The following is a 25,802-nucleotide window of genomic DNA, read 5'->3' on the forward strand; positions in this document are numbered from 1 at the left end:
CAGGACTGGCCTAGGGGTATTTTAAATTGGTTTTAACAAAATTTTTAGTAGAAGCGGCCTAGTTAAATATTTATTTTTAATCACTTTTAAATTTTGTATTGTATTGTATTATTGTTTTTAAACTGGCTGTAAGCCGCCCTGAGTCCTCCGGGAGAAGGGCGGGGTATAAATTTAATAAAACTAAAACTAAAACTAAACTTCTAAATTCTTCAATACTTCTTCCCCCAATTAATAAAAACTGTAACTGCACTGATTAGTTCCTCTTGTATTTCATCATTTTTCAGTTCTCTTTTCCTATACTTTAAGGCCGTGGTGGCGAACCTATGGCACGCGTGCCACAGGTGGCACGCAGAGCCCTCTCTGTGGGCACGCGCGCCATCCCCCTAGTCCTAGGCCTTCAGCTGGGTTTTATAAAACCTTTTCGCTTTAGGCCTCCGCCGCCGTGTGCAAAAAAAAAAAAGGTTCAATCAATCAATTTCAATTTCTTGCAGGAAAAAAAAAATCTCGCAACGTTGGAATTGATTGATTGAACTTTTTAGTTCTGCCCAGTCTGCCATTACCACTGCAGCCACACCCACCCAATTGGCCACACCCACTCAATGGGCCACGCTCACCCGGCACCCTATGATACATAAGTGGGTTTTGGGTTGCAGTTTGGGCACTCGGTCTCTAAAAGGTTCGCCATCACTGCTTTAAGGTAAAGGTTTCCCCTGTCCAGTCTTGTCCACCCCTAGGGGGAAATGCTCATCTCTGTTTCTTAGCCAAGGGAGCCACGTTGCCTGAAGACATTTCCGTGGTCTTGCGGCCAGCATGACTATAACAGAATAACAGAGTTGGAAGGGATCTTGGAGGTCTTCTAATCCAACCCTCTGCTCAGGGAGAAAGCCCAATACCATTTCAGACAAATGTCTGTCCAGTCTCTTCTTAAAAATCTCCAGTGTTGGAGCCCCTACAACTTCTGGAGACAAGTCATTCCACTGATTAATTGTTCTAACTGTCAGGAAATTCCTCCTTAGTTGTAGGCTGCTGCTTCTCTCCTTGATTAGTTTCCACCTGTTACTTCTTGTCCTGCCTTCAGGCACTTTGGAGAATAGCTTGACTCCCTCCTCTTTGTGGCAACCTTTGAGATATTGGAACACTGCTATCATGTCACCCCTAGTCTTTTTTTTTTTTTCATTAAACTAGACATACCCAATTCCAGCAACCGTTCTTTATATGTTTTAGCCTCCAATCCCTAATCAACTTTATTGCTCTTCTCTGCACTCTTTCTAGAGTCTCAACATCTTTTTTTACATCGTGGTGACTAAAACCGGATGCAATATTCCAAGTGTGGTCTTAACAAGGCATTATAAAGTGGTATTAACACTATACGCCAAAGAATCACAGAACATTGTTACCTTCCCACCAAAATGATACCTGTTTATCTACTCGCATTTGCATGCTTTCAAACTGCTCAATGGCCAGGAGCTGGGGCAAGTAACCCTGTTGTGCGGTGCTCTGGTCTCGAATCCGGGGTATCAGCTTTCCAACTGACAAACTCAGCATCTTTAACTACTGAGCCATTGTGCCCCCACTCCTATACATTAACAGTGGAAAATTATGCCAGTTTGTTTATATTCTGAACAAATCCAGACTGCATTAACTGGTTTGGTCATCTCACTGTTAATTTAAATGCATTAGAAAAACAACAGAATGCTTTGAATACTTGGAACATATAACCAACTTCCATTTTATTGATTATGTGTTTCCAAGTTCTTTTTGACTCCTAGGAACCATATAAATCTTCTCCGTGACAATCTATCCCTAACCTATTCTTTCAAGTCTCTCAATAGTATATTCATTGCCAGTGTATCTGAATCCAACCACCTTGCTACTGGTTTTCCTCTTTCCTTTCAACTTTCCCAGAATTATAGTCTTTTCAAGAGATATTTGCATATGTCGGAAGTAGGATAATTTGAGCCTGGTCATTTGTACCTTGTGTGAGAATTCTGGGTTGGTTTCTTCAATGATCCATAGGTTTGGATGGCTGGCCATGGCATTCTCAGGAGTCTTCTCCAACACCAAAAGTCATTAATACTTTTCCCACCTTGCTTCTTTAAAGTCTATCTTTAGCTTCTACAGAGTGTCACAGGGAATACTATGGCCTGCAAAATTTTGATCTTCGTAAGTACAGACACATCACAGCACTTGAGTATCTTTTCCAAGGCCTTCGTGGCTGTTCTACCGAGTGCTAGTCTGCAGCATATTTCTTGACTGCTTATTCCTTCATATTGATGGTTAATCCTAAATTGCTTTTTATGTTCTGTCTATCCTCCACTTTGATATCTTCATTGTAAATTCTAAGGCTGATTGTTCTACTTCCTGTCATTAGTTTGGTCTTCTTTAATTTTAGTCCATTTTTTCACTCTTTTAATACTGGGGACTGCAGACCCTTTGCGTTTTTAGCTATCAGAATAGCGTCATCAGTATAATGCAGGTTATTGATTTTTCTTCCTCCAGTTTAAAACCATGCTCATCTTCTTCCAATCCAGCTTCCCTTAATATATATTTGTCATATAGGTTGAATAAATAAGAAGAGAGCATGCAGTCTTGTTGCACTCCTTTGCTGATCGGAAGCCAGTCTCTTTCATCAAGTTCTGTCCATATTGTGGCTTCCTGACCTGTACATTGTTTCAGAGGACAATGAGATGTTCTGGAATTCCAAGCTTTTCTCAGCACTTTCCACAACTTGACATGATCAACACAATCAAAGGCTTTTCTCTAACTGATGAGGCATACACTGACTTCTTTTTTGTATTCTTTGGCTTTCTGAATTATCCAGCATGCATCAGCAATAATGTCTCCTACACTTCGGCCGTTCCTAAGGCCAGATAGACCATCTGGCATCTTTTTTTCTATCCACTATAGGGCCCTAGTTGGCGTTAGATGATTATGTCTCCATATTAATTTTATCAAGGAAGCTTTCTTTAATTAATGTTTCAGCTTTTCCTGAAATCATTATCATCATCATCATCTCATCTTTATCATCCATATTTCATATGTTGCTTGTGTATCCATCTTGTAACATCTCATAAAAGCATGATTTAACAACGCTATAAAGGTTAAAATTGATTGCTTAAGTATTAGGAAGAAAATTACCGTAATAAGGATTGCATTATGACATCAATGCTTGTTTTTCAGACAATTCTAGCTATGCCGCTTTGAAAAGTTACCTACTGATTTATTATAGTGTGAATGTGGTTCAGCATTTCACAGACTGAAACTGTCTCACCATCATCTCTTTAAATTGCTTTTCCCCAACAATAATCTCAAGCTAATTAAAGATACCCTGGCTTGGTCATTTTCCATATAATGAGGATGTGTTATTGGTCACGTTACAAACTGATGCCTTCATCACATTTGTACTTTTCTCTTCTAAAGCAGAAGTAGGCAATATGTGCCTATATGCATTTCCCATAGCATTCCAAATTCACACTGCTAATATTCAGCAGTAAACAGAAATCTTAGCATTTGAAATTTAAGTGATATTTATTTTGTTAGTATTCTTGGTATAAATATATGAATTCTACTGTCGAAGTTTACTTCGTTCCCAGCATTCTGAGGCTGAATGGGGAAGACAAATGGATCACTCAGCCTCTAGATCAAAAGTCAAGAGGAGAAAGCAAGTCCCTGAACAGAGGCCTCAGAGGAAATACACTGCATATCATATACAGTGTAATTTATACATATGCACATATAAATAAATATATACCCACAAATGTTATGATCCAATTACAGATGAGGAGGGGGGCACGATGGGGGGAAGGCAGGATCTGCTGTTAACTGATCAACCACCTCCACTGTGATGATCTCCCATTGAGGCCGCAAGCCAACTGGCACAACCAGGTCTTTAGGACCTTATGAAAGGTCATGAAGGTTGGGGCTGGCCTCACACCATGGGACAAGATGTTCCAGAGGGCACATGCAACACCAGAGAAGGCCCTTCTCCTAGCTGGAATAATTGGGCTGATGGGGCTGGCAGCATGCTTCCTCTGTCGGCATGGATGAGATGAGCCAATCCCGGTGGGATGAGATGGTCACTCAGGTAGGCTGGACCCATGCCATGAAGGGTTCACCTTGAGTTGCACGGGAAGCAGACTGGCAGCAAATGCAGCAAGCAGGGCAGTAGTGTTACATGGGCTATTCTTTGGGCCCCAAGAACTGCCCACACCACCACACTCTGCACCAGCTGAAATCTCTGAATTGTCTTCAAGGGCAGCCCCATGTAAAGCGCATACAATAGTCCAACCATGAGATGATTAGGTCTCTACTGTTGGCCTCAATCATTTATTACATTAATTTATTTTGCTTTTTTAAAAAAAAAATCTCTTCTCTCTCTGGTAGTACGATATCTCCTGGTAAAATTTAATGCAATATGTTTCAGACCAGCCTATTATAGTTTAGATCTATGTTGAGTTCTTAGATTTTTGTCCATTGTGTCATACTTCTGAAGTATTTTATTGAAATCATTTCCATGAAATAAGGGAGATTAAAATCAGGGGGGGGGGGATCATATTTGTGCTTTCTTCCCATTTCTTCATTTTCTTGCTTATCAAAAAAACCCAAGCAAACAAAACCCCATATCACTGTTATGAAAGGGAAAAAAAGGCACACTTTAGGTCTATCTGTTGTAAGCACTTAATCTGGAAGCACCCATATACTTTTAAACATTTTTCCCTAAAGTCCAATTCTTCCTGTTCTATTTCTTTATTTTCTCCTTTTCTTACTTTTCTTCAAAACTCTAGCTCTAAAGCAAGGTACAGGCTAAGTTAAGCTGAAATTAGGAAGAAGCCTGTATAATAAACTAATATTTTGTGATGTCAAAAGGTAAACTACATTCTTGCAGTGCTTCTGTATGTAATGGTGTATTTGCATCAGGGCATATATTTTGTCATTTGGCCCTTTTTCCCCTCCTATGAGAGACATACAAAATTAAGTCATACCAGTGAAAACAAATGCCCCCTGTTATAAATCAGCTTTCTATGGCCCTCCTCCACGGACCTTTAAAACACACTCCACTTCAGCTTATTCATACGTTTTTAGCAAACACCACCATTTATATCATGCTATTATGAAGGAAACTAGAGAAGGCAGAATATTTAAATTGTATTGGCACTGTTTCCTGGATACACATACAGTTTAAAAGGTGCTTACCATGTCTGAAAGCCTGCATGGTCTCATCACCCCAGGAAGAAGGGAAAGGGGAAAAAGTTGATTGTGAAATGGTGTAATCAGATATGGGGACTGTGGTTTTGCAGGGCCCGAACCCAAGCATCTCTCCTTCTTCATTTGGAGATGAGGGATCTGTTTCCATCACATACTGCAGCATGGGGTGTTCAGATGAATTGGCTAGTAGTTCCTTCAAGATATTAATTGGTGAAATGGTAAGCTCCCAGTTAGTGATGCCAAAATCTCGCAGGTGGGCCCTGGCGTGGCTGGACAACCCTGCACGTGTGTCAAAGCCAGCTCCACAGAATTCACATCTCATTAAACTGAACGTACTTGGATCAAAGTTTGCAACTATGAAAAACAAAATAATAATCAGTGTTATATAATAAAACTGAGAGGCCATTTATACTCCTATTAGATCATAACGTAATAATATCCAGCTATTACAAAGATATTGTGAAAATGTTTTCGGAAAAGAAAATTGGAGAGCATACATACCCATCTTCAAGGAAATAAAAAAAAATATAGAAATACTGAAAAAATACAAAATGAATACATACTACCTTTTTTCTTCTTCTTTTGGAAGGAAAATTTTTGTTCAATAGCTTTCACTTCTTCTGCAGAGATGAAGTGACGGACATTGTAGCTCACACCCACCCTGTTCAGGTGGCCCCGTACATGATTGGCTAGACCAATCCCATTGTGGAATCTATCAGGACAATACGGGCATTTTCTCTCCTCATTTTTCAGTATTGTGGAATCTGTACCCAGAAGATCATCCAGTTCAAGAGATCCTTCTAGAGAGGAATCGAACAGAAATACACCTAAAGGAAGAGATTCCTCCATTCCAAAGTGTCTTGCAGGTGACATCTTTTTTCTCAGATTCTTCATCTTCGGTTTCTTCCTCTTTTTGGGACAAATATTAATTTCCTCAACAAGAACAATAGGAATCATTTGATGTAACTGCTGTTGCTGACCTGTTGATAGGGTTGTACAATCCATTGCCTTCAAAGTGCCTGCAAATGTCCTTTTGAGTTCCAAGGCAGATTGAGGAATAACAAAAGGTTTAAAGTATCTCTTCTGTGCTAATTCTATTTCTGTCCTCAAAGGAAATTCTTCTTCAGTTGTCCTATTGTTTATAGATAACCACTTGCATGGTTGTTCCTCTAACCCACCTGAATGGCTTTGGAAATTCTCTCTCTCAGCCTCAAGTGGCAGAATTGTGCTTTTATTTATCATTTGGTTCAAGGCATATGGAGAATAAGCTTTTGATGAGGTAAGAGCGGACATTGCCAAGACATTCTGTGAAGAGTTATAAGGAGCTCGTTTCCTAGCCCGATATCCTGGCATTGGGATGTCCTTTATATTAGTGCCATTAGTTTTATGAAGTTTTGGATGACCTGCTGTGCAGTCAAGGAAAGAGTTGTAGTGGGGCATAGTGTCACAGTGGTGCTCTGGAAAGCGTCTGTCTGTTTTGCTCAAATAATCACTTTCTAAAAATCTTCCTGACTTGCTAGGGTTATAGTCATCTCTACTAGTTCCAGGCTGGTTCATGTCTGCTTCCAAAGTCTCTATGTTCCATGGCAGGTGGGAATGAGCATATTTCATGTGTTCTTTTAAAATATTTTCATTTGGTGCAGGGAAGCTGCAAAGCGTGCAAATGCTAAGCTTTTTACTTCTACTGTGTGCATTGTGTGCAACTTGAGATATATGTTCATTTGGCCTGAAATGTTTATACACATTGTGCATAGAGCTGTTCTGTGGTTCATTGCAAACAGAACTGCCAAACACATTCTTCAAACCTTGATTTTTCCTCTCCCTAACATGCATTTTTGCATGCTGAACAAACACTTTAGAAGAATTGGTTCCAAACACACATTTTGGGCATTGTAGCCTGGCATCTCGCCCTTCATCTGATAATTCATTAAGCTTCTGAATTTCTTCAATGATTCTTTCTCTTGATTGCTGATGAAGCCTCCTGTGCTGGTCTAGAGAGTCAATGTCCCCAAAAACCCATCCACACTCATTACAGGTCAACTGATCCAGACCTCTAGTGTCTTCTCTGTCCTGATCCAGCTTCATTCCTCTGTTATGCTGAAGCATATGATCCATCAAATGTTCTTTCATCTTAAAATAGATGCTACACTCAATGCATGTGTAAACAGTTGGATCCCCTTCCTGGCCAACATGGTCTTTTTCTTGCTCCTCCAAAAGGACATTGCACGTATAAGGTCTTGTTTCATCAAAAGTGCTACAGGAAGGAGATTCCACAGACTTCAGGGGAACAGGTTCCATAGTGTCTTTGTCGGTAACAGTCCAACCATGTTTATGGACAACAAGATCCATAGCTGTCTGAAGTCCTGATTTCTCTAATGCCCAGTCAGTTGGATTAGCAGAACTTATTTCATCTATATCAGAATCCACTGCCTGTCCCTTCCAAGGAGAGAACACACACTCTACACTGTTTGCTTTATTTAAGTGGGGATTTAGCATTTTTCTAAACACTGGCAAAGCCAGCAAAGAAGCTTCTCGCGTAGACTGTCCCTTAATAGATAGGTTTGTTTCTGCATCTGGTGATTTACTCATGTTTTGGGGGAGCGGCCCATGCCCTTCTCTGTGCCCAGAAATCCAGTCAAATCTGTGAAAGTCTTTTTTCTCCAACACTTGACTTTTGTTTAAGTGTTCTTTGCTGAAGGTGTCTACATGCTTTGGTTCACTGCTGTGGTATCTTTCATCTTCACTAACAGTCTGTATGCCAACAAGTGGTGGTGAAGCCTGAGAGTGTAAGTGCTCGGTCTCCCTTTCTAAATCCTTAGTATTCACCTGAAGCATTGTTATGAGTTTGGATTCCATTGCAGAAGTGAATTCCTTTGGATTACAAGGATTTCTCCATTCAGCTTCCTTAGAGTTCACTGAATCCTTCAAACCAGAAAGTTTTTCTAAAGTGCTTTCCTCCCTGGAGACACTACCCATTGTCTCCAGTGTAGAGCAATCCCACAAGACATTCGTGCTTCTTTGATCCACGGATCTGTTAGGATCTGCTTTACAACAGCCTTTCCTGAATTTTAAACAGTCTTCTGTCTTGTTGCTGAAAAGAACAGTCAAGGCATGTCAGTTAAAAACTATAAATTAAACTATTTCAAGACAATTTTTTATTAGTCTATATGACTATTAAAGTATAATTGTTCTAAGTCCAATGCCAGTTTAAAAAGAAACAATTAATAATAATCCCCAAGGAACTATCTTTATACTGTGAAAACTCTTGTGTTTGTTTGTAACCTTCCACTGGTTGAAATGGTGCATTGTAAGGCAACAATTATTGAACGAAGGCAACTCAAATGACAACCTTTCAAAACACGAAAAAGTTAATAGGGGTTTTTGTGTGTATTTAACATGCATAAAAATTGGTTCTCATATCCTCCGGCCTCTTGGCAACTGATTCCTCATTCAGTATTGGCAACTGCTTTCTCATTCAATATTCTGTAAATTTGCATCATTGCATCCATTTCTTTTACATTCCTTGTTCACTTTTGGATGGTAGATTCTCTCTCTCTCTCTCTCTCTCTCTCTCTCTCTCTGTGTGTGTGTGTGTGTGTGTGTGTGTGTGCTTAGAGCTCAAAGTATTGTTAGAGACCCCACACATCCACATTACGGTCTGTTTCTGTTGCTCCCCTCTGGGAGGAGGTTTCGAAGTATTTCTAACAGGATGACCCAATTCTGTAATAGCTTTGTTCGCTATGCCATCCATCTGGTAAACTCGCAAGATTCGTTTTTCTTGCCACGCACATGTATACATAATCCAATGTAGACTATGTTGTTTCTCTGTGTCATATAATATATGTAGGTATATGCATAATTTTGTATTTATTTATTTATTTTTGTCATATTTACATAGTGTATATTGGAGATAGTGACCCTTTGAGAGCTGAATGCAATGAAATTTCATTTTAATGTATGCCAATTAGTGTACATTCAAAATGACAATAAAGTTTATTATTCTATTCTATTCTACAGCACATATGTCCACCTGAGAAAGTATGTGTACATATTATTTGCTGAGCATATAGAAAAGGGATGCAGAAATTATGGCCTTTGGATTTACCAAAATACCCCCAGCAGTCTCAGCCAGAACGTTTAATAATAGGGGAGACTGAAACTCTTGTTTAGTTTCACAGCCACACTTCCCCTACATTATTGATATAGCAGCAAGGACTATTAAAATATGAAGCAACATACTACTTAAATGATTAAAGGATGATATTACACCAACTCTGACCATATTCATTTTTTTCTGGCACAGTCTTCCACAATTTTACACTTTTTTTTACACTGAGTACATTCCCAAATAAATGTACTCAGGATCAATCCTCAAGTAGTAAACATGTTGTATGTTATCCATTTATCTAAAAGGTACATGTATCTGGCTTAATTATGCCTCAATTCAAAGACAGGCTATGGAATTTTCCCAGAAGAATTATATGGGTGAGTTTATACATTTTATTTTGCACGACATTAAATTAAGCTTAGTGTTCCAATGCAAGTGAAAACTAAAGTGGTCCACAGAATGTTAAAATGCTAAGCTAAGTCATTCTCATAAATGCGAACACTTACCAGGCTTCTTTCTTGTGAGTTGTGATAGATATGATACCATGAGACTGGCTGACCTCATCTGCAAGAGAGAAAAAGTAACATTACAAGCTGGCAGTACAGAATACTGAGGGTTTTGTATAATTTACAATCATGTAATTTCAAAGCAATACAGCCTTCCTAGCAGATAAACTCACCCAGCTTGTGTGCCTTCATGGGGGTGATTGTGGATAAGCATGGGATTTCTAACCCACGCTATTTAATCTTGAACACAAACAATTTGATATAATCATTTTTGCAGTAGAGCAGTTTAAAATAAATAACAACAGATTTGAAATTAAGCATGTCCATGAATTTTTCTTATACAAGTCAGATTATTTAGCCGTGCTTGGTTTTGTTTGAGTAATTTCACCACTACTACGGGTGACACCACATATTTTGCATTTTCTAAATCGCACTCAAGAAAGAAGTAACACATAGGCTACATTAACAGAGGGATAAAATCAAGATCACATGAAATGTTAGTACCACTTTATAATGCCTTGGTAAGACCACACTTGCAATATTTCATCCAGTTTTGGTCACCATAATATAAAAAGGATGTTGATATTCTAGAAAGAGTACAAAGAAGAGCAACAAAGATGATTAGGGAATTGGAGGCTAAAACATACGAAGAACGGTTGCTGGAATTGGGTATATCTAGTTTAATTAAAAAAAAAGACTAGGGGTGACACGATAGCAGTGTTCCAATATCTCAAGGGTTGCCACAAAGAGGAGGGAGTCAAGCTATTCTCCAAAGCACCTGAAGGCAGGACAAGAAGCAACGGATGGAAACTAATCAAGGAGAGAAGCAACCTAGAACTGAGGAGAACTTTCCTGACAGTTAGAACAATTGATCAGTGGAATGACTTGTCTCCAGAAGTTGTAGATGCTCCAACACTGGAGATTTTTAAGAAGAGATTGGACAACCATTTGTCTGAAATGGTATTGGACTTTCTGCCTGAGTAGGGGGTTGGACTAGAAGATCTCCAAGGTCCCTTATTCTGTTTTTCTGTTAATATCTTCTAGATCGGTTAGAAAAAAACCCTAGTTTTCCACAAGTTATAATGTGAAGAAATGAGAGTCAGAAATGGCAGTATTTTACATTTTTAAAAAGTCTATTATGTCCCCTCATAAAGTGCAGTGGTACCTCCTCATTGTGGTTGGGGGTATTCTTCAAAGCTAACACTGGCTTCAAACAACCAAAACAATACCTCAATACATGAACATTACCAGATGGAATATATGGATATGAAATTGATTATTTTGTTACTAAATGAAGTAACTCAATTATAGCATTAAAGACATGGCCAGGTGCTGACTGTAGAACCGATCCCAAAATGCTCATATGCAAATTCCAAGTTAAACTAAACAAGAAGGAAACTAGTTAATTTGTATGAGATGATCTTGAACATATATACTCACCATTTTCAAGGATTAATTAGGAATTGTTTTGAGGTTCTGATAGAAGAAGAGAGGAACAGTGGAAAGAATTTGAAGAATGACTTCTTTAAGGATTAATGTGAAAAGAGACTGCCAGAAATGAAAAAACAGAAGAAAGTAAAAAATGAGTCAAAACAAGCCAAAGAAATTGCCAAGAAGAGAAGCCAAAGCCAAGAAAGACCAAAATCTCAGAAAGAAATTTAACAAAGAATTACCGAGACTTGTTAGTAGAGACAAGAAGCAGTATTTCAATAACATGTGTAAAGACGCTGAAAATGGAAACAGATATGGAAAAACAAGGAATGTCTTTCAAAAGATCTCTGAACTCAGTAGTAGTTCCAACCTTGAAGTGGTATGCTAAAAAATACCAATGGACAGATAGCAATAGATTCAAAAGAAATTAAACAAAAGTAGAAGGAGCGTACTGAAATACTGTACAGTAAGATGTCAACAACCAAGATTTCTTAGAAAATATTCCCTACTTATAAGAATCTCTAGTACTAGAAGATGAAGTTAGATCAGCATGTTTTTGACTACCAAGTCTGAAGGCTACAGGAACTGATAGAATAACCACAGAAATTTGGCAAGCTAACAGAAGAAGAATCAGTAAAAGCTCTTAACTAACCTATGCCAGCATATTTGGAGAATGACATAGTGGCCAACAGATTGGAAGAGGTCAATCTACATACTAATACCAAAAAAGGAAGCTTAACAGAGTGTGCAAAGTATTGTACAGTATCCTTAATTTCACATGCTAGCACAAATAATGCTTAGGCTCATCCAATACAGATTAGAGCACTACATGGAAAAAGACATGCCAGATGTTCAAGCTGGCTTTAGAAAAGGCCAAGGAACATCAGACATTATGCTGATGCACACTGGATAATTGAGATAGCCCAAAATACCAGAAATAATTTAGAATCTCCTTCATTGATTATAGGAATGTCTTTGGTTATGTTCATCACATCAAGCTGTGGAAAATGCTTGTAAAAATGGGAATCTCATTGTCCTCATGAAAAATGTATATACAAGTCAGGAAACTACAATATAGACAGAACTTTATGAAACAGGCTGGCTCCAGGTTGGCAAAGGAGTGGGACAAGGCTGCATGCTCTCTCCTTATTTATTCAATCTATATGCTGAATATATATTAAGAGAAGCTGGGTAAGAAGAAGATGAGTGTGACTTAAGTGGAGGAAGAAGTATCAATAAACTGTGCAATGATGATAGTTGATTATTAATCACCGATCAACTCTGATAGTTAAAAATACAAAGGATTTAAAATCAAGGAGCACACTGAAAAAAATGGGACTAAGGTTGAATTTAAAGAAGACCAAACTAATGACAACAGGCAGAATAATCAACCAGCCCTGGACTGATGATGACGATATTGAAGTGGTGGATAGCTTCTGCTTTTTAAAATCAACCATCAACAGTAAAGGAACAAGCAAGCAATGAATATGCCACAGACTAGCACTTGAAATACATCATAGGAAGGCCTTGAAAAAGATACTGTATTTAAATGTTGGTTGTGTCTATACCTACAAAGATAGAATCATGGCGTTCTCTGTGACATTTGATGGAAGCAAAAATTGGAAGCAGGATAGGAAAAGTATTGCCACTTTTGAACTTTGGGGTTGGAGAAGACTTCTAAGAATATTATGGATAGCAATAACAAATAAATCATTGAACAAATCAATCCAGAGTTCTCACTCAAGGCACAAATGATCATATTCAAATTCAGACACACATTATGTAAAGACATGGTTTTCTAGTGAAGGCTCTAGGCTGGGAAAGGTGGAAATAAAGAGACCAACCAGCAGGAAGCACCTGTCTGAGTCAATATCACCACTACTCACAAGATAACCTTTTGGACTTTTATGGTCTTTTCCCTATCTAGTGGTACCCTTTTAGACAAAGGTCATACACTGACGATTCTCAGGTGACACTGAATTACTGTGTTATATAGTTCATCGATATTACATTATATATCTAAAATCAACACACCACCGTGTCACCAATCTTAACAGTATTACAGCCTGACTCTGTCCACAGCCAGGAGTTCGTTTGACTCAGCCTTCCATCCTTATTGCGCCGGTAAAATGAAGACCCAGATTATTGGGGATAATATGCTGACATTTCTAAACCACTCAGAGAATGCTGTAAAGTACTGTGCAGAGGTATATAAGTCTAAGTGCTATTGCTAAGTGCTATTGCTATATTTTGAACTAGTCTGTTTCTTTTCTAGGAAATTTTATCCGTAACATTAGATTTTGGATTAGCTATCATAATGTGGTTACTTATTCAAACTGAAACAAAAATAAGTATCTCAGAAATCTTCATATTCCTCCCCATGGTCTAATTTATTCTAACTCAGCAAACTCTGAATGATTCCTTTTTATCCTACTACTTACAAATATTTTCTTTCAAATGTTGACAGTCTTTTGAGGATGAATCACATATTTAAAAAAAAGAATATGTAGAAATGGCTAAAGTTATATTCTTGCAGTATTTTTGAGAATAAACCAAAAGAAATTTCTTTTGAAAATATGAATTGTGCCAAAATCAGAATATTTGCAGTCCCCTCTAATTATAAGCATACATATATCCCGATTGGCTAACTTTTCCAAAATATGTTTCATATTACAGTACTGTATATCCACATTTTTTGCATGACTACATTTTCTTATTTGGAAAGGCAATACAACGTCGATAAAGATGGTTAGAGTGTAATATAAACCCAAATCTTGAATCGTTTTAAATCATTTTTTACAACAACAAAATTGATAAGTCATCATATCCTACATGGTTTAGAACCAAGACACAGTTTCATGACTGTTTGAAGTTCGTTCTACCACAGGTTCATGTATACAAGAATTTAGTACAGAATTTATCTTGTCAGGACCCAAATGCTGGTAAAATGAATTAGAGAGGCAGAACTTGGCATTTACCCATCCTATCTTTACAGTTCTAAACAGTGGGATATTCTTCAGTTGCAGATCAATGCTGATCAAAATTGTAAACAGCATTTATTACCTAAATGGAAAGCCAATATTGGAAAGATAATAGAACCATTTTCAGCTACTCCAGATGCTCTGTGAAATTCTTTCCAGAACACTCAGAGAAATTTTATAAGAATAAAATTGGGCCCTGGGAAAGGCTGAAGAGATCATACATATCAGGAACACCTTTCTTGGAGGATGTTACAAGTGTATTAAATCAGTTATGAGAATAGTAATTCTCTTCTATGCAATTATATGTTTTGGACAAAAAGCTAGTGCTGCAAAGATTGAGTGATGCTGAATATTAATCTGAAAGTTTCCTTTCTCGGAGCTTTAGAATTCTATTAGATATAAGTTCCTAAGAATCTGCAAGCTTCTTGGGACGTTCTCACTTCCTTTAAGTTCAAGAAAGGATTTTTTAGGACTAGGCTCCCATTATTGCTTTTATATGGCTGCTATGACCACATCTTTGTACCCCAATGTACAAGGTCTTGTGAATCTGGAGAACTGAAGTAGTCCAAAATGTTCTTATTTACTGTAACTTCCACAAGATCTATGAGGCAACTTTTCAACTCCCCTTTTTTATTGTCAGTGCTAGGGAGAACTGATAATTTCTATAGCTATTACATCCTTTCAGGCTTAAATCATGACATCACCCACATGACAGCTAAATTTATCACTGCAATAATTAAAACTAAGCAACAACCAACTTCAGACTCAACCTGATAGCTCAATATCCTTGGACAATTTTATTTTTCTTTCTCTTCTCTTTCTCTATGTCCTCATTTAATACAACCCTAAATTATGATAATAATAAACTACTAGGTATTAAGTAAGCATCATTAACTATGCCTGAAGTATCCAGGTAGAACTTTATTACTGTATTGTATATCTCTGCATTTTATCAGCACATCTTGAATTGGCTAAAAAAATTAATATATTACTATTTAAATACTATATTAGACTGTTTTATCACAATACAGTTTGGTATATACTTCAATTTTCTCTATATATATGGTTTGGTACTCCAGTTCTTACCCATTCTATTAACTTTCTCCTCCCTTTTCCTCTCTTTTTTTGTGTAAATTGTTCAGCTACCTTTATCTCATTTATCTTCCATTCCTATAATAATATGTACCTACTGTACATCAAGTCATTGGCTATAATAAAGGATTTGATTTGAATAAGAAATCTGCTTGTTTCATCTTAGGTTAGATGTACAATTTTACATCTATAATATTACTCTACTTTTGGTCTGCTTTTACAATTTAAAATGATCAATTCTAATGATAGTTCATCTATCAATCTTGCTTTTTTCCTCATTTATATATGGCTATAAGTACCATGGCAGAGCAGATAAATTATATGGGTGAGTCACAAATGGGAAGTCTCAGTGATCTGCATATTGCAGCCCCCATCTCATTCGCCCACGTTGATATCAAAAAGTTACAATACAATACTTCATAGAAGATTTTTCTGAGAGACATGGTGGTGAAGGAAAGAAAATCTAATTATTCTTCCTGTAGCTCTATAATTTTCCTGAAAATGAGCTCCACTGAAAGCCCTAGAAACAGTGGTGAAAGGCTGAGTCTTCCTCTTTCTACTATTTTCCGTTAACATCCCACTCTCACAGGCATGACAAGAACCAGAAGCAAAGGAGAGACTGCTCAAAGAACATACTGCTCAAGGTGTATACATGAAAAATGTAAGACTTTGTAAATTAAACAGAGAATGGGTTCTTCATTTGCTTTGCCAATTTTTTAAAACTCCTTTTTGATGCCAAATTTTAGTGATTTGTGTCTATGTGTGTGAAAGGGAGAATGAGTTAAAAGGACTAATAAGAGAACCTAGCAGCTATTCTGTTTGTGTGTGTGTGTTAGTATGTGTCTGTGTATTTACACATGCTCATAAACATTGCAAAGCAATAGTAACTCAACAGAAACTACCTACTGGGCAGAAAGGCTGCAATATAAATTAAATATTTTATTTAATTGAATATGATTTATATGCTAGATAATTAGCTGCCTATGCTCTATTGCAGGGGTGTCAAACTGCTGGCCTGTGGGCCGTATGCATCATAGCGAAACCGTGCCCACCCCATTGCCGGCAATGGCAAAAAGTTGTGATTCGTCACAACACGTCACATGATGTTGCGAGTTTGACACCCCTGCTCTATAGATTCAAATAAATATTATTTATTGTGGGAAGTCAGCCCCCCGAGAGAAGGAAATATTAAAAGGACAGAATATTATATTTCCTCAAAGGATCTTAAAAAGGCAGAAAAGCATGCCCAGTTTTTCTTAATAGCCCCAAGTCTCCCTCCCCCAAGCAGAAATCAGCTCTGTAGAAATGCAGATTAATAATCCATTCAGGAAGGTTGGAACCCTCAAGATAGAAGATTAAGAAGACACCTAAAATCTATACCCAAACTCTAAGACAGGACATAATAGAATTAATCCACAGATGCCAAAAGGGAACACTCAGACTCAGGTCAAAGTACATGACACAGGAAATACAAAGCCTCAAACAGGAACAAGAAGCAACCTCAAGAGCCCCAGAGGGTATAAAAACCCACTCCCTACATGTGCTCTCTTTCTTTTCTTCCAGAGCCATCACGTCTGGCTCTCCTCTTCAATAAACTGCAACCTTCTTTCTAAAGCAGTCGCCATGTTGTTTATTCCCGGCTTGGACTGAACCATCATGAAGACTTTTCCTTCAACATTATTTTAAATGTATATTAAAAGGTATACAATGGCTTTTGAAAAATATGTACAATGTAGTTTTGTCTAGTAATGTTTTGGAATTAACAAGAACTAATATAAGTTTAGATGCTTGGTTTGCAAAAAGTATATCTTTAAAATATATTTTTAAACTTTGTACTTCCACTTCTTAAAAATCCCTGAGTATTAGAGAAAATGCTGTTACAAGAACTGAGCAATTGGAAAAAATTATCCTTATAAGAGACATAGGAAAATACATTTTAGAGTATTAAAAGATGGAGTTCTTCAGGCAAAACAGCCAAATACAGATAAAGCAGACAATGGCAGAGGTAGAGCTTCAGAATTCTTTTGTTCATAGGAGCTTCAGAACATTCTATTTTTAGAAACTTTTAGAGGAAAAACAGAGCAATTTATCTTCTGGTGAATATGAAACTATACTTAGGCTATAAGACTTCACTTCTTGGAAACAGCAAGAAATGAATTTAATATTTTGATCTTAGCACAGCAACAACACTTTACATTCATAGTAATCTAAAACAAAGTCTGCATCTTAATAAATACTAAATTTTAGAAAAGGTTGAATAAATGGATAAAACAAAACCAGACTCTCCCTTTATCCATAGATTCAAACACTGATTGATTCAAGCGGCAAAACATTCCAAAATCTAAATACGTAGAACAATATGGTACATTATTTTTTTTTAAAGCAACAATTAGGACAATCTAATTATATACGACAAGGAAATACAACATATTTCTCACTCATTAGCAAACATAAGATATATTGAGTACTCATTAATATAAGACATAATAAAAGTCACAAGAAGTTATAACCCTCCAGATTTTTTAAAAATTATTTTGGCACTGAACAACTTGCTAATTTTTCCAAAACCATCACTATGACCACCATCTCCTCCTTTTCCTCCTCCTCCTTACTTTGGACTGACTAACAGCTGCAGCTATTCAGGAACATAATGATTAAAATGCTGAAGATCTTTTGAAAATTCACAGAAACAAAATATAATAAATGTCCAGGTCAGTGATGGCGAACCTTTTAGAGACTGAATGCCCAAACTGCAACCCAAAACCCACTTATCCATCATCGAGTGCCGGGTGGGCGTGGCCCATTGGCTGGGTGTGGCCCATTGGCTGGGTGTGGCCCATTGGGTGGGCGTGGCTGCAGTGGTAACGGCAGACTGGGTGGGACTAAAAAGTTCAATCAATTCCAACTTTGCAAGATCTTTTTTTTCCTGCGAGAAGTTGAAATTGACTGATTGAACCTTTTTTTTTTTTTTGCACACGGCAGCGGAGGCCTAAAGCGAAAAGGTTTTATAAAACCCAGCTGAAGGCCTAGAACTGGGGTGACAGCGCGCGTGCCCACAGAGAGGGCTCTGAGTGCCGCCTCTGGCACCCGTGCCATAGGTTCGCCACCACGGGTCCAGGTTTACATTAATTCCAATAATTTAGAAACTGCTTGTAATATTTTGTATGTTGTCCATACCACATTAAATTGTTTCAGTTCATCTAGTTCTTTCAGAGAAAAGCAGTTTTTATTTCATTATGTGGTCAGAGGTTATCACAGTCTTAGAAACTTTGAGAATACAATGTTAGAGTATAGACAGATAAACATTTTCATTCCTTATTTTTAAATATCAGTCACAGTGGGTCATAGTAATAGTTTTTCAAACAGTATATTTTCTTTATAGTTCTAAAATTTTATACAGATTATCAATCTTTTAAATTTTAAAAAATAGAAACAAGACAACCCTAAACTAAAAACAATAAGCATATTTTACCATTTTGTTTACACTAGCCCTGCACAGCTTAGTCAAGGAAAAAAATCACAATGATCAATTAAAAATCCTGGCAGGCCACTAAGAAATACCTGGAGAATAGAATAGAATAGAATACAATAGAATAGAACAGAATAGAATAGAATAGAAAGCAGGAGTAGGAGTAGGAATAGGAATAAGCTTTTCCACAGCTAGCAGAGCAGCAAAAACACTGGAGTTGGCTATATGTAGTGGTGAAACATGGAAATGCTCAGCAGCATGCCTTTTGGGGTGGCTACAGCAGTTGTAAATATACTATTTTAAAAAAAAAAGTGGGCTGCACAAGGCTGCTTGGCAGGCTCCACACCTCATGTGCAGGCCTGCTTTAGACCAATCTATAAGAAAGATCTACTGAATTATTCCTTAATTTCACTTTGATTTGTATATTTTTCTATTTAGATGTTTCAGAAGGCCAGGAGAAATTGCAGCTCCAAAATGTTTTCCATTTTCCTACTTTATTGTATAAAGATGCTTAGTTTTCATAATTCTCATCATTCTGATATTATTTTCATTGCAGTTACTCTGAGTAGGTGAGAAAGTCTCATCAGCTTTCATATTTACATTTTAAAGATTGGGTGAATTATAGAAAGACATTGGAATTTCCTCCACAAGAGATTTTTTTTTTAAAATATAAAACATACACTCAGATGTTACCCTCAGCTATGCCCCAGCAAGTCAAGATTGACTCCTGGTGATTGTGTAGAACAAACCTTGCAGTAATTATCTATTTTTAGTGATAATCTGCAGTTCTTATCTGCTGTCTTCTCTTTCATTATGCCAAAGATAGTATTTGTTTCTGTTTTATCACCTGCTCACATCATATGCTCAAAATATATGAATGTATACTTGCCATTGGTCTATAACCAATTGGTCCTCTTGCAGTCCATGGTATTCTTGATAACAATTTCCAAATCCATGATTCAAAAATATCTATCTTTCTTTTTCAGTGTTCAGCTTTCATGCTGTGCATTGCCAGCATAAGGACCATTGCTTTTATTATTTTAATTGTTATTGACATTTAAATGTCTGTGATTTTAATCTGAGCCTTTCCTCATTTACATGTAAACTCTGGCAAAAACATGCCATTACAGCCTCTCTTTGCTGCTATGATCCTCGTAACATTTCCTTCATTTGATCCCCAGCCTATATTTGAAGCATTGTTAAATCATCTTTTGCTGTAATAGTGGAAAAATGATGTTTCCCTCTTATCTAACATAGGTTTTGCCATGGGTATGCTCTGATGCACTTCACTGACCATTCTACCAATTTCACATTCAGATGACTCCTAGGAAATAAGAACAATCTGGTACTTATTGGCATTAGACTAGTGCATGCATACTTGGGTGGGCATTGTCTTCTAAGGCCACCTGGGTCATCCTGAACATGGGGGGGGGGTTTACATGCTGAAGCAGCTCTCTCTGTTCTCTTTCACAGCTTCATGTATCTGCCAGGTGCTGTTCAGAATGCTTTTGGATCTTGATTTAGCGCTGTTCCAGAACATAATAATATTATAGGATAGCATTAAATTCCTGTCCAAAGGGGTTCAACTTTCAACTAGTATCAAATGATAATTATATTCTCTTTAAATACACCAAGAGCAAAATTCACATTATTGGCGGCAATAGGCTGCCTCTGTAAACCATTTAGAGAGGGCTGTGAAGCGGTATACAATAAGTTTAAATGCTATTGCTAAGTCTAAGTGTTATTGCTAATAGGAAAGGGTTTTTTTTTTTGCTAATCTGCTACACAAATTGGAAACCTCCTACATCTTTTTTTTTAAGCTATTCAATAGACTGTTATGCATTTTCCATATAGAACAAAGGGGAAATGCTGATAATATTCTTATTTCTGGCAATATTGTTTTATCAAGATCAATTTTAATTAAAATCCCATCACAGAAGGCTTATAACAAATATTATACACATCAGAATGGTGCAAATAACAGCATTTTTCATACTGATGTTTAAAGTGAAAATGTCAGGGGTCAGCTAATGTTGCATTTACAGTAAACCATGTGCTATAGAAAAAAAAATTCAAAATGAAGTAGATACTATTTATATTATCAAAATAATATTGTTTCTGTAGCTCTGTATATTTATCTATTTAGCAGTATTTTTATGCCCATACAGCCCATACATAGGAGACATCTTGTATTCACAGATTAGGTTCAGGGCCTCAAGTGTGAGGTAAAATTAAAGATGAACCTTGGAAGTGCTCTAGATACAAGTAGTCCTTGTTTAGTTACTGCCTTGTATAGCAACTGTTCACAGTTATGAAGGTGATGAAAAAATAAATTTGTGACCAATCCTTGCATTTACACTGCATTCAGAAAGTATTCAGACCCCCTTCACTTTTGTCAATTTTGTTATGCTGCAGCCTCATTAATCTACACTCAATACCTCATAATGACAAAGTGAAAACAGAATTTTAGAAATGTTGGTAAATAAAGTTTTTACTGAAAACACAAATTTTATTTGGCATTAATGATTCTGTCATGAGAGCCATTTTGTTCTAGTGATCAAGGAACTGGCTAGAAACCAGGAGACCTATGAGTTCTAGTCTCACCTTACGCATGAAAACCAGCTAGGTGACTTTGGGTTAGTCACCTCAGCCCAACTTACCTCAAAGGTTGTTATTGTGAACAAAGTAAAAGGAGGAAGGAGTATTAGATATTTTCATTGCTAGCATTATTTTTAAAAATAATAAAGGCAAGATGAAAAATAAAAAATAATAAAAATAAAATAAAATTCACCAGCTTTAGATAAAACAAGCTATCAGCTACATTACATTTTGCCAAACTAAGTGCAAAATTTGAAGACAGACTATACCCCTGTTCTAAATTCATTCAAAAATTCTGTAACATCAGTGAGAAAATAGTGAGCAGTGAGCAGACTATGTTATAGTCCTTTAGAAATATCACCATCTAACAGTGGTCTTCTCTGCTGCTGAATTAAATGCTAGTCTCCCATCCTTTAGTTAGCACAAATCCTTACTGTATAAATTTTGCTCTCCTCAAAACTGATCCCTCATCTGCCTCTGTTCCAATTTACTGTTAATGATATGGCTCTGATTTTTGTGCGTGCAGCACATGACAAGCAAACAGACCATTCAGTTCCTTCAGCTTTACCATCCTTCATCCATTACTCATGGTACCAAAACAAGAATGGGCAGGTTTTGATATGCAGGCTGTGTCTCTTCTAGTTTCTGTCATAAGTTAAATAGTGTAAAAAATAATATATTTTGTTTGGTATGATGAAGTTAGTTGAATCACAATGAGCACTTTTACTCTAATTTCTGTCCTCTTTCTTTTTTCTCTTTGCATAGGTAACAACGTTCACATTCCTCCATGCTTTGGTTGAAAAGCAAGTCAAGCTCTTGAGGGAGACAACTGCAGAAGAGCAACAGACGAGGCTGCCTGGAACTGGAGAAAGTGTGCCTACGTCAATCTAAAACTGCTAGTAAGCACCACTCGGACGTGACCATTTACTGCTGACCTGAGCTCACCACCTTTATCGGTAATAAAGCATAACAAATTTTACACAGTGGGCTGACTCTGCCCACTGCCAGGAGTTCAATCCGCACCGGCTCAAGGTTGACTCAGTCTTCCATCCTTCCGAGGTCAGTAAAATGAGGACCCAGATTGTTGGTGGCAATATGCTGATTCTGTAAACTGCTTAGAGAGTGCTGTAAAGCACCATAAGTTTAGATGCTATTGCTGCTGCTACTCATGGGCTGGAGTTAAAATGGCAGAAAAAGGATTTTGCCAAGGCATATTTGTGCATGGTTAGACACATCTTTAGATATTAACACTCTGACAGACACTAATTATTGAAAGAAGCACTAACAACTAGTGAAGGAACAAATTTGTCCTATAGATTATTCACAAGAGTGCTATTTGAGGGAGGACACCTGGTTTTTGGATATGTAATATGGATAGTCCTCGACTTATGACCACAATTGAGCCCAAAATTTCTGTTGTTAAGTGATTCATTTAAGTGAATTTTGCCCCATTTTACGACCTTTCTTACCACAGTTGTTAAGTGAAACACTGCAGTTGATAAGTTAATAATCCAGTTTGACTTTGCTTGTCAAAAAGCTGCAAAAAGGTGATCACATGACCTTGGGACACCTTAACAGTTATAAATTTGATCCAGTTGCCAAGCATCTGATCACATGATCATGAGGATGCTACAAAGGTTGTTAACTGTGAGAAATGGTCATAAGTCACATTATTCAGTGCCACTGTAACTTTGAACGGTCACTAAGTGAACTATTGTAAGTCAAAGACTATCTGTATAAGAAATTACATAAATAATCAGCGATGACTGAAAAGTTGAAAGTTGAAGGAAACCTCATGAATATATTCCTGAAATTGCCAAGAACTAAGTTTAATTTTAAAGAGCCTTTACTTCTAAGCAATTACATTTTCACTGAATATATAAAATATTTTTAAAATTTACAGTTTCTGTTAACAGAATACAGTAAAACATAATGGGGTCAATGGATTATTATTAGTGTAGCGTATATTATTCAAAATAATGTACTATGACAATAAGCAACACTTCATTGGCCTAAGATTCCAACTGATGTGTCTACTATTCCATGTCTGCTTATTCATGGTTTCTGCTTTCCAAGACTATCACAGTCTTGGTTTACTTAAAGCTATGAAAGCTATATTATTATCTCTTTCATACAGGTTTGCATTTCTATGAGTTGTTACTCTGCTGTTTTTTAAATATTCTTCCAAACAATTATTTTTGCTTTTTTTATTTTAGATCAAATAAATTTAAAATTCTGTTCAATTTTCTCTTTATAGTAATGAGAATCATTTTATATCATTTTATATTGCTGTAATTTTGAAAAAGAATTCCTAGCTATATGTGATACTGGTCTTAATATGTTGCTTTCATTGTTTAGCCATTTCTTTTCCATTTAATATTATTTATCAGCTAAATCTTTTCAGTTTTTTTTAATCTGACTCTTTACTTCTATCATGTGGGGATCTTCCTGCTTTTCCAATTGGCTTGTACTCAAGGTATTTTGTGACAAATTGGAATCCCATTACATAATTTTCATATATTTTTATTGAACATTTGCTTTTCTATGTATACTGTAACTATCAGTATCAACACAGATTGATTAATTATTATGATAGCAATGTTGGAAATGTCAAATTTACCTGCCCCTCATTGACCATGATATCATCTTCTCCCAACCAGGTGTATTTTAATCCACCTGATTATCAACATCTCCTCATGGCACAAATCTCTTTAAATTCATATCCCACAGTTTTTCAAAAATACATTGGAAGGGATAGCAAGATGCTAGGTGGTATTTGCTTTCAATTCTAAATCCAGAGGAGGTCTTCCTAAACAGCTTATAGCTCAATAATATTGACTGAAGATATGATGGTTTTTAGCATTCAAAGTTCCTCATTCCTGCTGCTCATAGTCAAAAAACATCCATTGTCAAACTTAAAATTTAAATATCACAAATTCAGTAACACGATTACAACTTCCTCAGAGAAGGGAGCTAAAAGAGACAGTTCTTAGGAAGAAAGAGCAGCATATTATGAAAGAGATCCTTGTGTGCTGGCTGTCAGAGGCTTATGAGATGCTGGCTGAACTGAATTACCCTCAGTGTGATATCAGGATAAAAGCAAGAGAATTCTTTTGGTCAGCAGGACACACATTATAAGATCATTTTTCTCACTTTAGCGAACTATCCTGAATACCTCCTGCTCCAATCAGCTAAGCCACCGAGGCCTTTGCTTGCAAGCACTAAGAACAGATTTTGTAAAAGCAGGTTTACATTGGCATTTACAGGTCATCTTCTGTATTAGTGATATGATGTACTATTTACAATCCACTCCAGTAATATTCACATGTGTGGTAAAAAAAAAAAAAAGCGTAAACAGCTCAAAATGTAAAGTGAGCTTGGAGTTCTGTCAGTGTTATTTGGATTTTTTTTGTCTAGTAATTAGCCTAACTTAAGTTAATATATTATGTCAAAAGTCAAAGTCTATATATCAATATATATATATTTAGATAATTTAAGGCTTTATCTGAGACGTTCTATCCTAATGTCAGACATCTGTCTTTGCAGTCTATATTGGAAAATGTTAACTCAAACAATAAGAATCTATGTAACAATTTATTTATTGTGCTGTATTTACTTAAAAGATGGTAAAAAAACATGGTTACCCAAGATTTCCAGTAAAGAAATTACTTTCAAATAAGATATTGCCAGTTATCTGAGGTAGGCAATGTCAAGTAACAGATGCAATAAAGATTCCCGGAGTGTTCTTCATTGTTGTAAGGCAGAAGAACAGAATCTTGAAAACCTATTGATTTTTCTCTATTTCATTTTATACTAAGCAAAATCAGGAAAGAGGATCTTTTGAGTTTCTTTCTCAAAAGCCCTTTTTCTCAGGACTGAACAATCTTCTAAAACTCCTCCCTTACTAGCTGAATAATTCCTTCTCCCCTCTCCTCCCCTTCCCTCCCCTGTTTATAGACTTTCACAGATACCCATAGTTAGGGAATTTGGGGTGGAAAAATCTCTTGCCCATTTTCTCCCAATTTTCTTTGCATAAGTCTGGAAACCTGCCTTTTTTGTGGAGGACAGGCAGTCCACATCTTTTCCTCTTTTGATTGGTCTTTCCTATCAGCGCCACAAGTAATTCTCACACCTACTATATCAAGTTGGGTGTTATTGTTGCTATACAGCACCTGAAAGTAATTGAAGTATTAATAATGTAAGTATTTCTATAAAAAGGATCACTCTTCTCAGATACATCCCTTGGGTTCTTATTCAACAATTTAGCACTGTATTTTATTTGGAAAATATCTCATGTACCTTGCAGACTTCCATTTTAGTTTAAGGAATTAAATATTAATTAAAAATGAGTTGATCTCCATGTTATATCTCTGCAGTTGTTGCCTACTGCAGATTCATATATGCTCTAGAAA

The 25,802-nt window shown here is 36.7% G+C and overlaps 1 protein-coding gene across 1 annotated transcript in view; it reads right to left on the minus strand.

Moving 5' to 3' along the window:
- The window catches only part of WIZ (WIZ zinc finger), a 54,063-nt gene that overhangs the window by 21,571 nt on the left and 6,690 nt on the right, over window positions 1-25,802 (minus strand). The window contains exons 2-4 of the mRNA XM_029287115.1: window positions 9,820-9,877; window positions 5,769-8,296; window positions 5,194-5,559 (exon numbers count right to left, since the gene is read on the minus strand). Coding sequence (XP_029142948.1) covers window positions 5,194-5,559; window positions 5,769-8,296; window positions 9,820-9,877 — 2,952 coding nt within the window. The remainder of the gene's footprint in view (window positions 1-5,193; window positions 5,560-5,768; window positions 8,297-9,819; window positions 9,878-25,802) is intronic.

This window comes from Protobothrops mucrosquamatus, unplaced genomic scaffold (genome assembly GCF_001527695.2).
Source record: "Protobothrops mucrosquamatus isolate PMUCROS unplaced genomic scaffold, P.Mucros_1.0 scaffold_247, whole genome shotgun sequence".
In the NCBI taxonomy this organism is placed as follows: Eukaryota; Metazoa; Chordata; class Lepidosauria; order Squamata; family Viperidae; genus Protobothrops; species Protobothrops mucrosquamatus.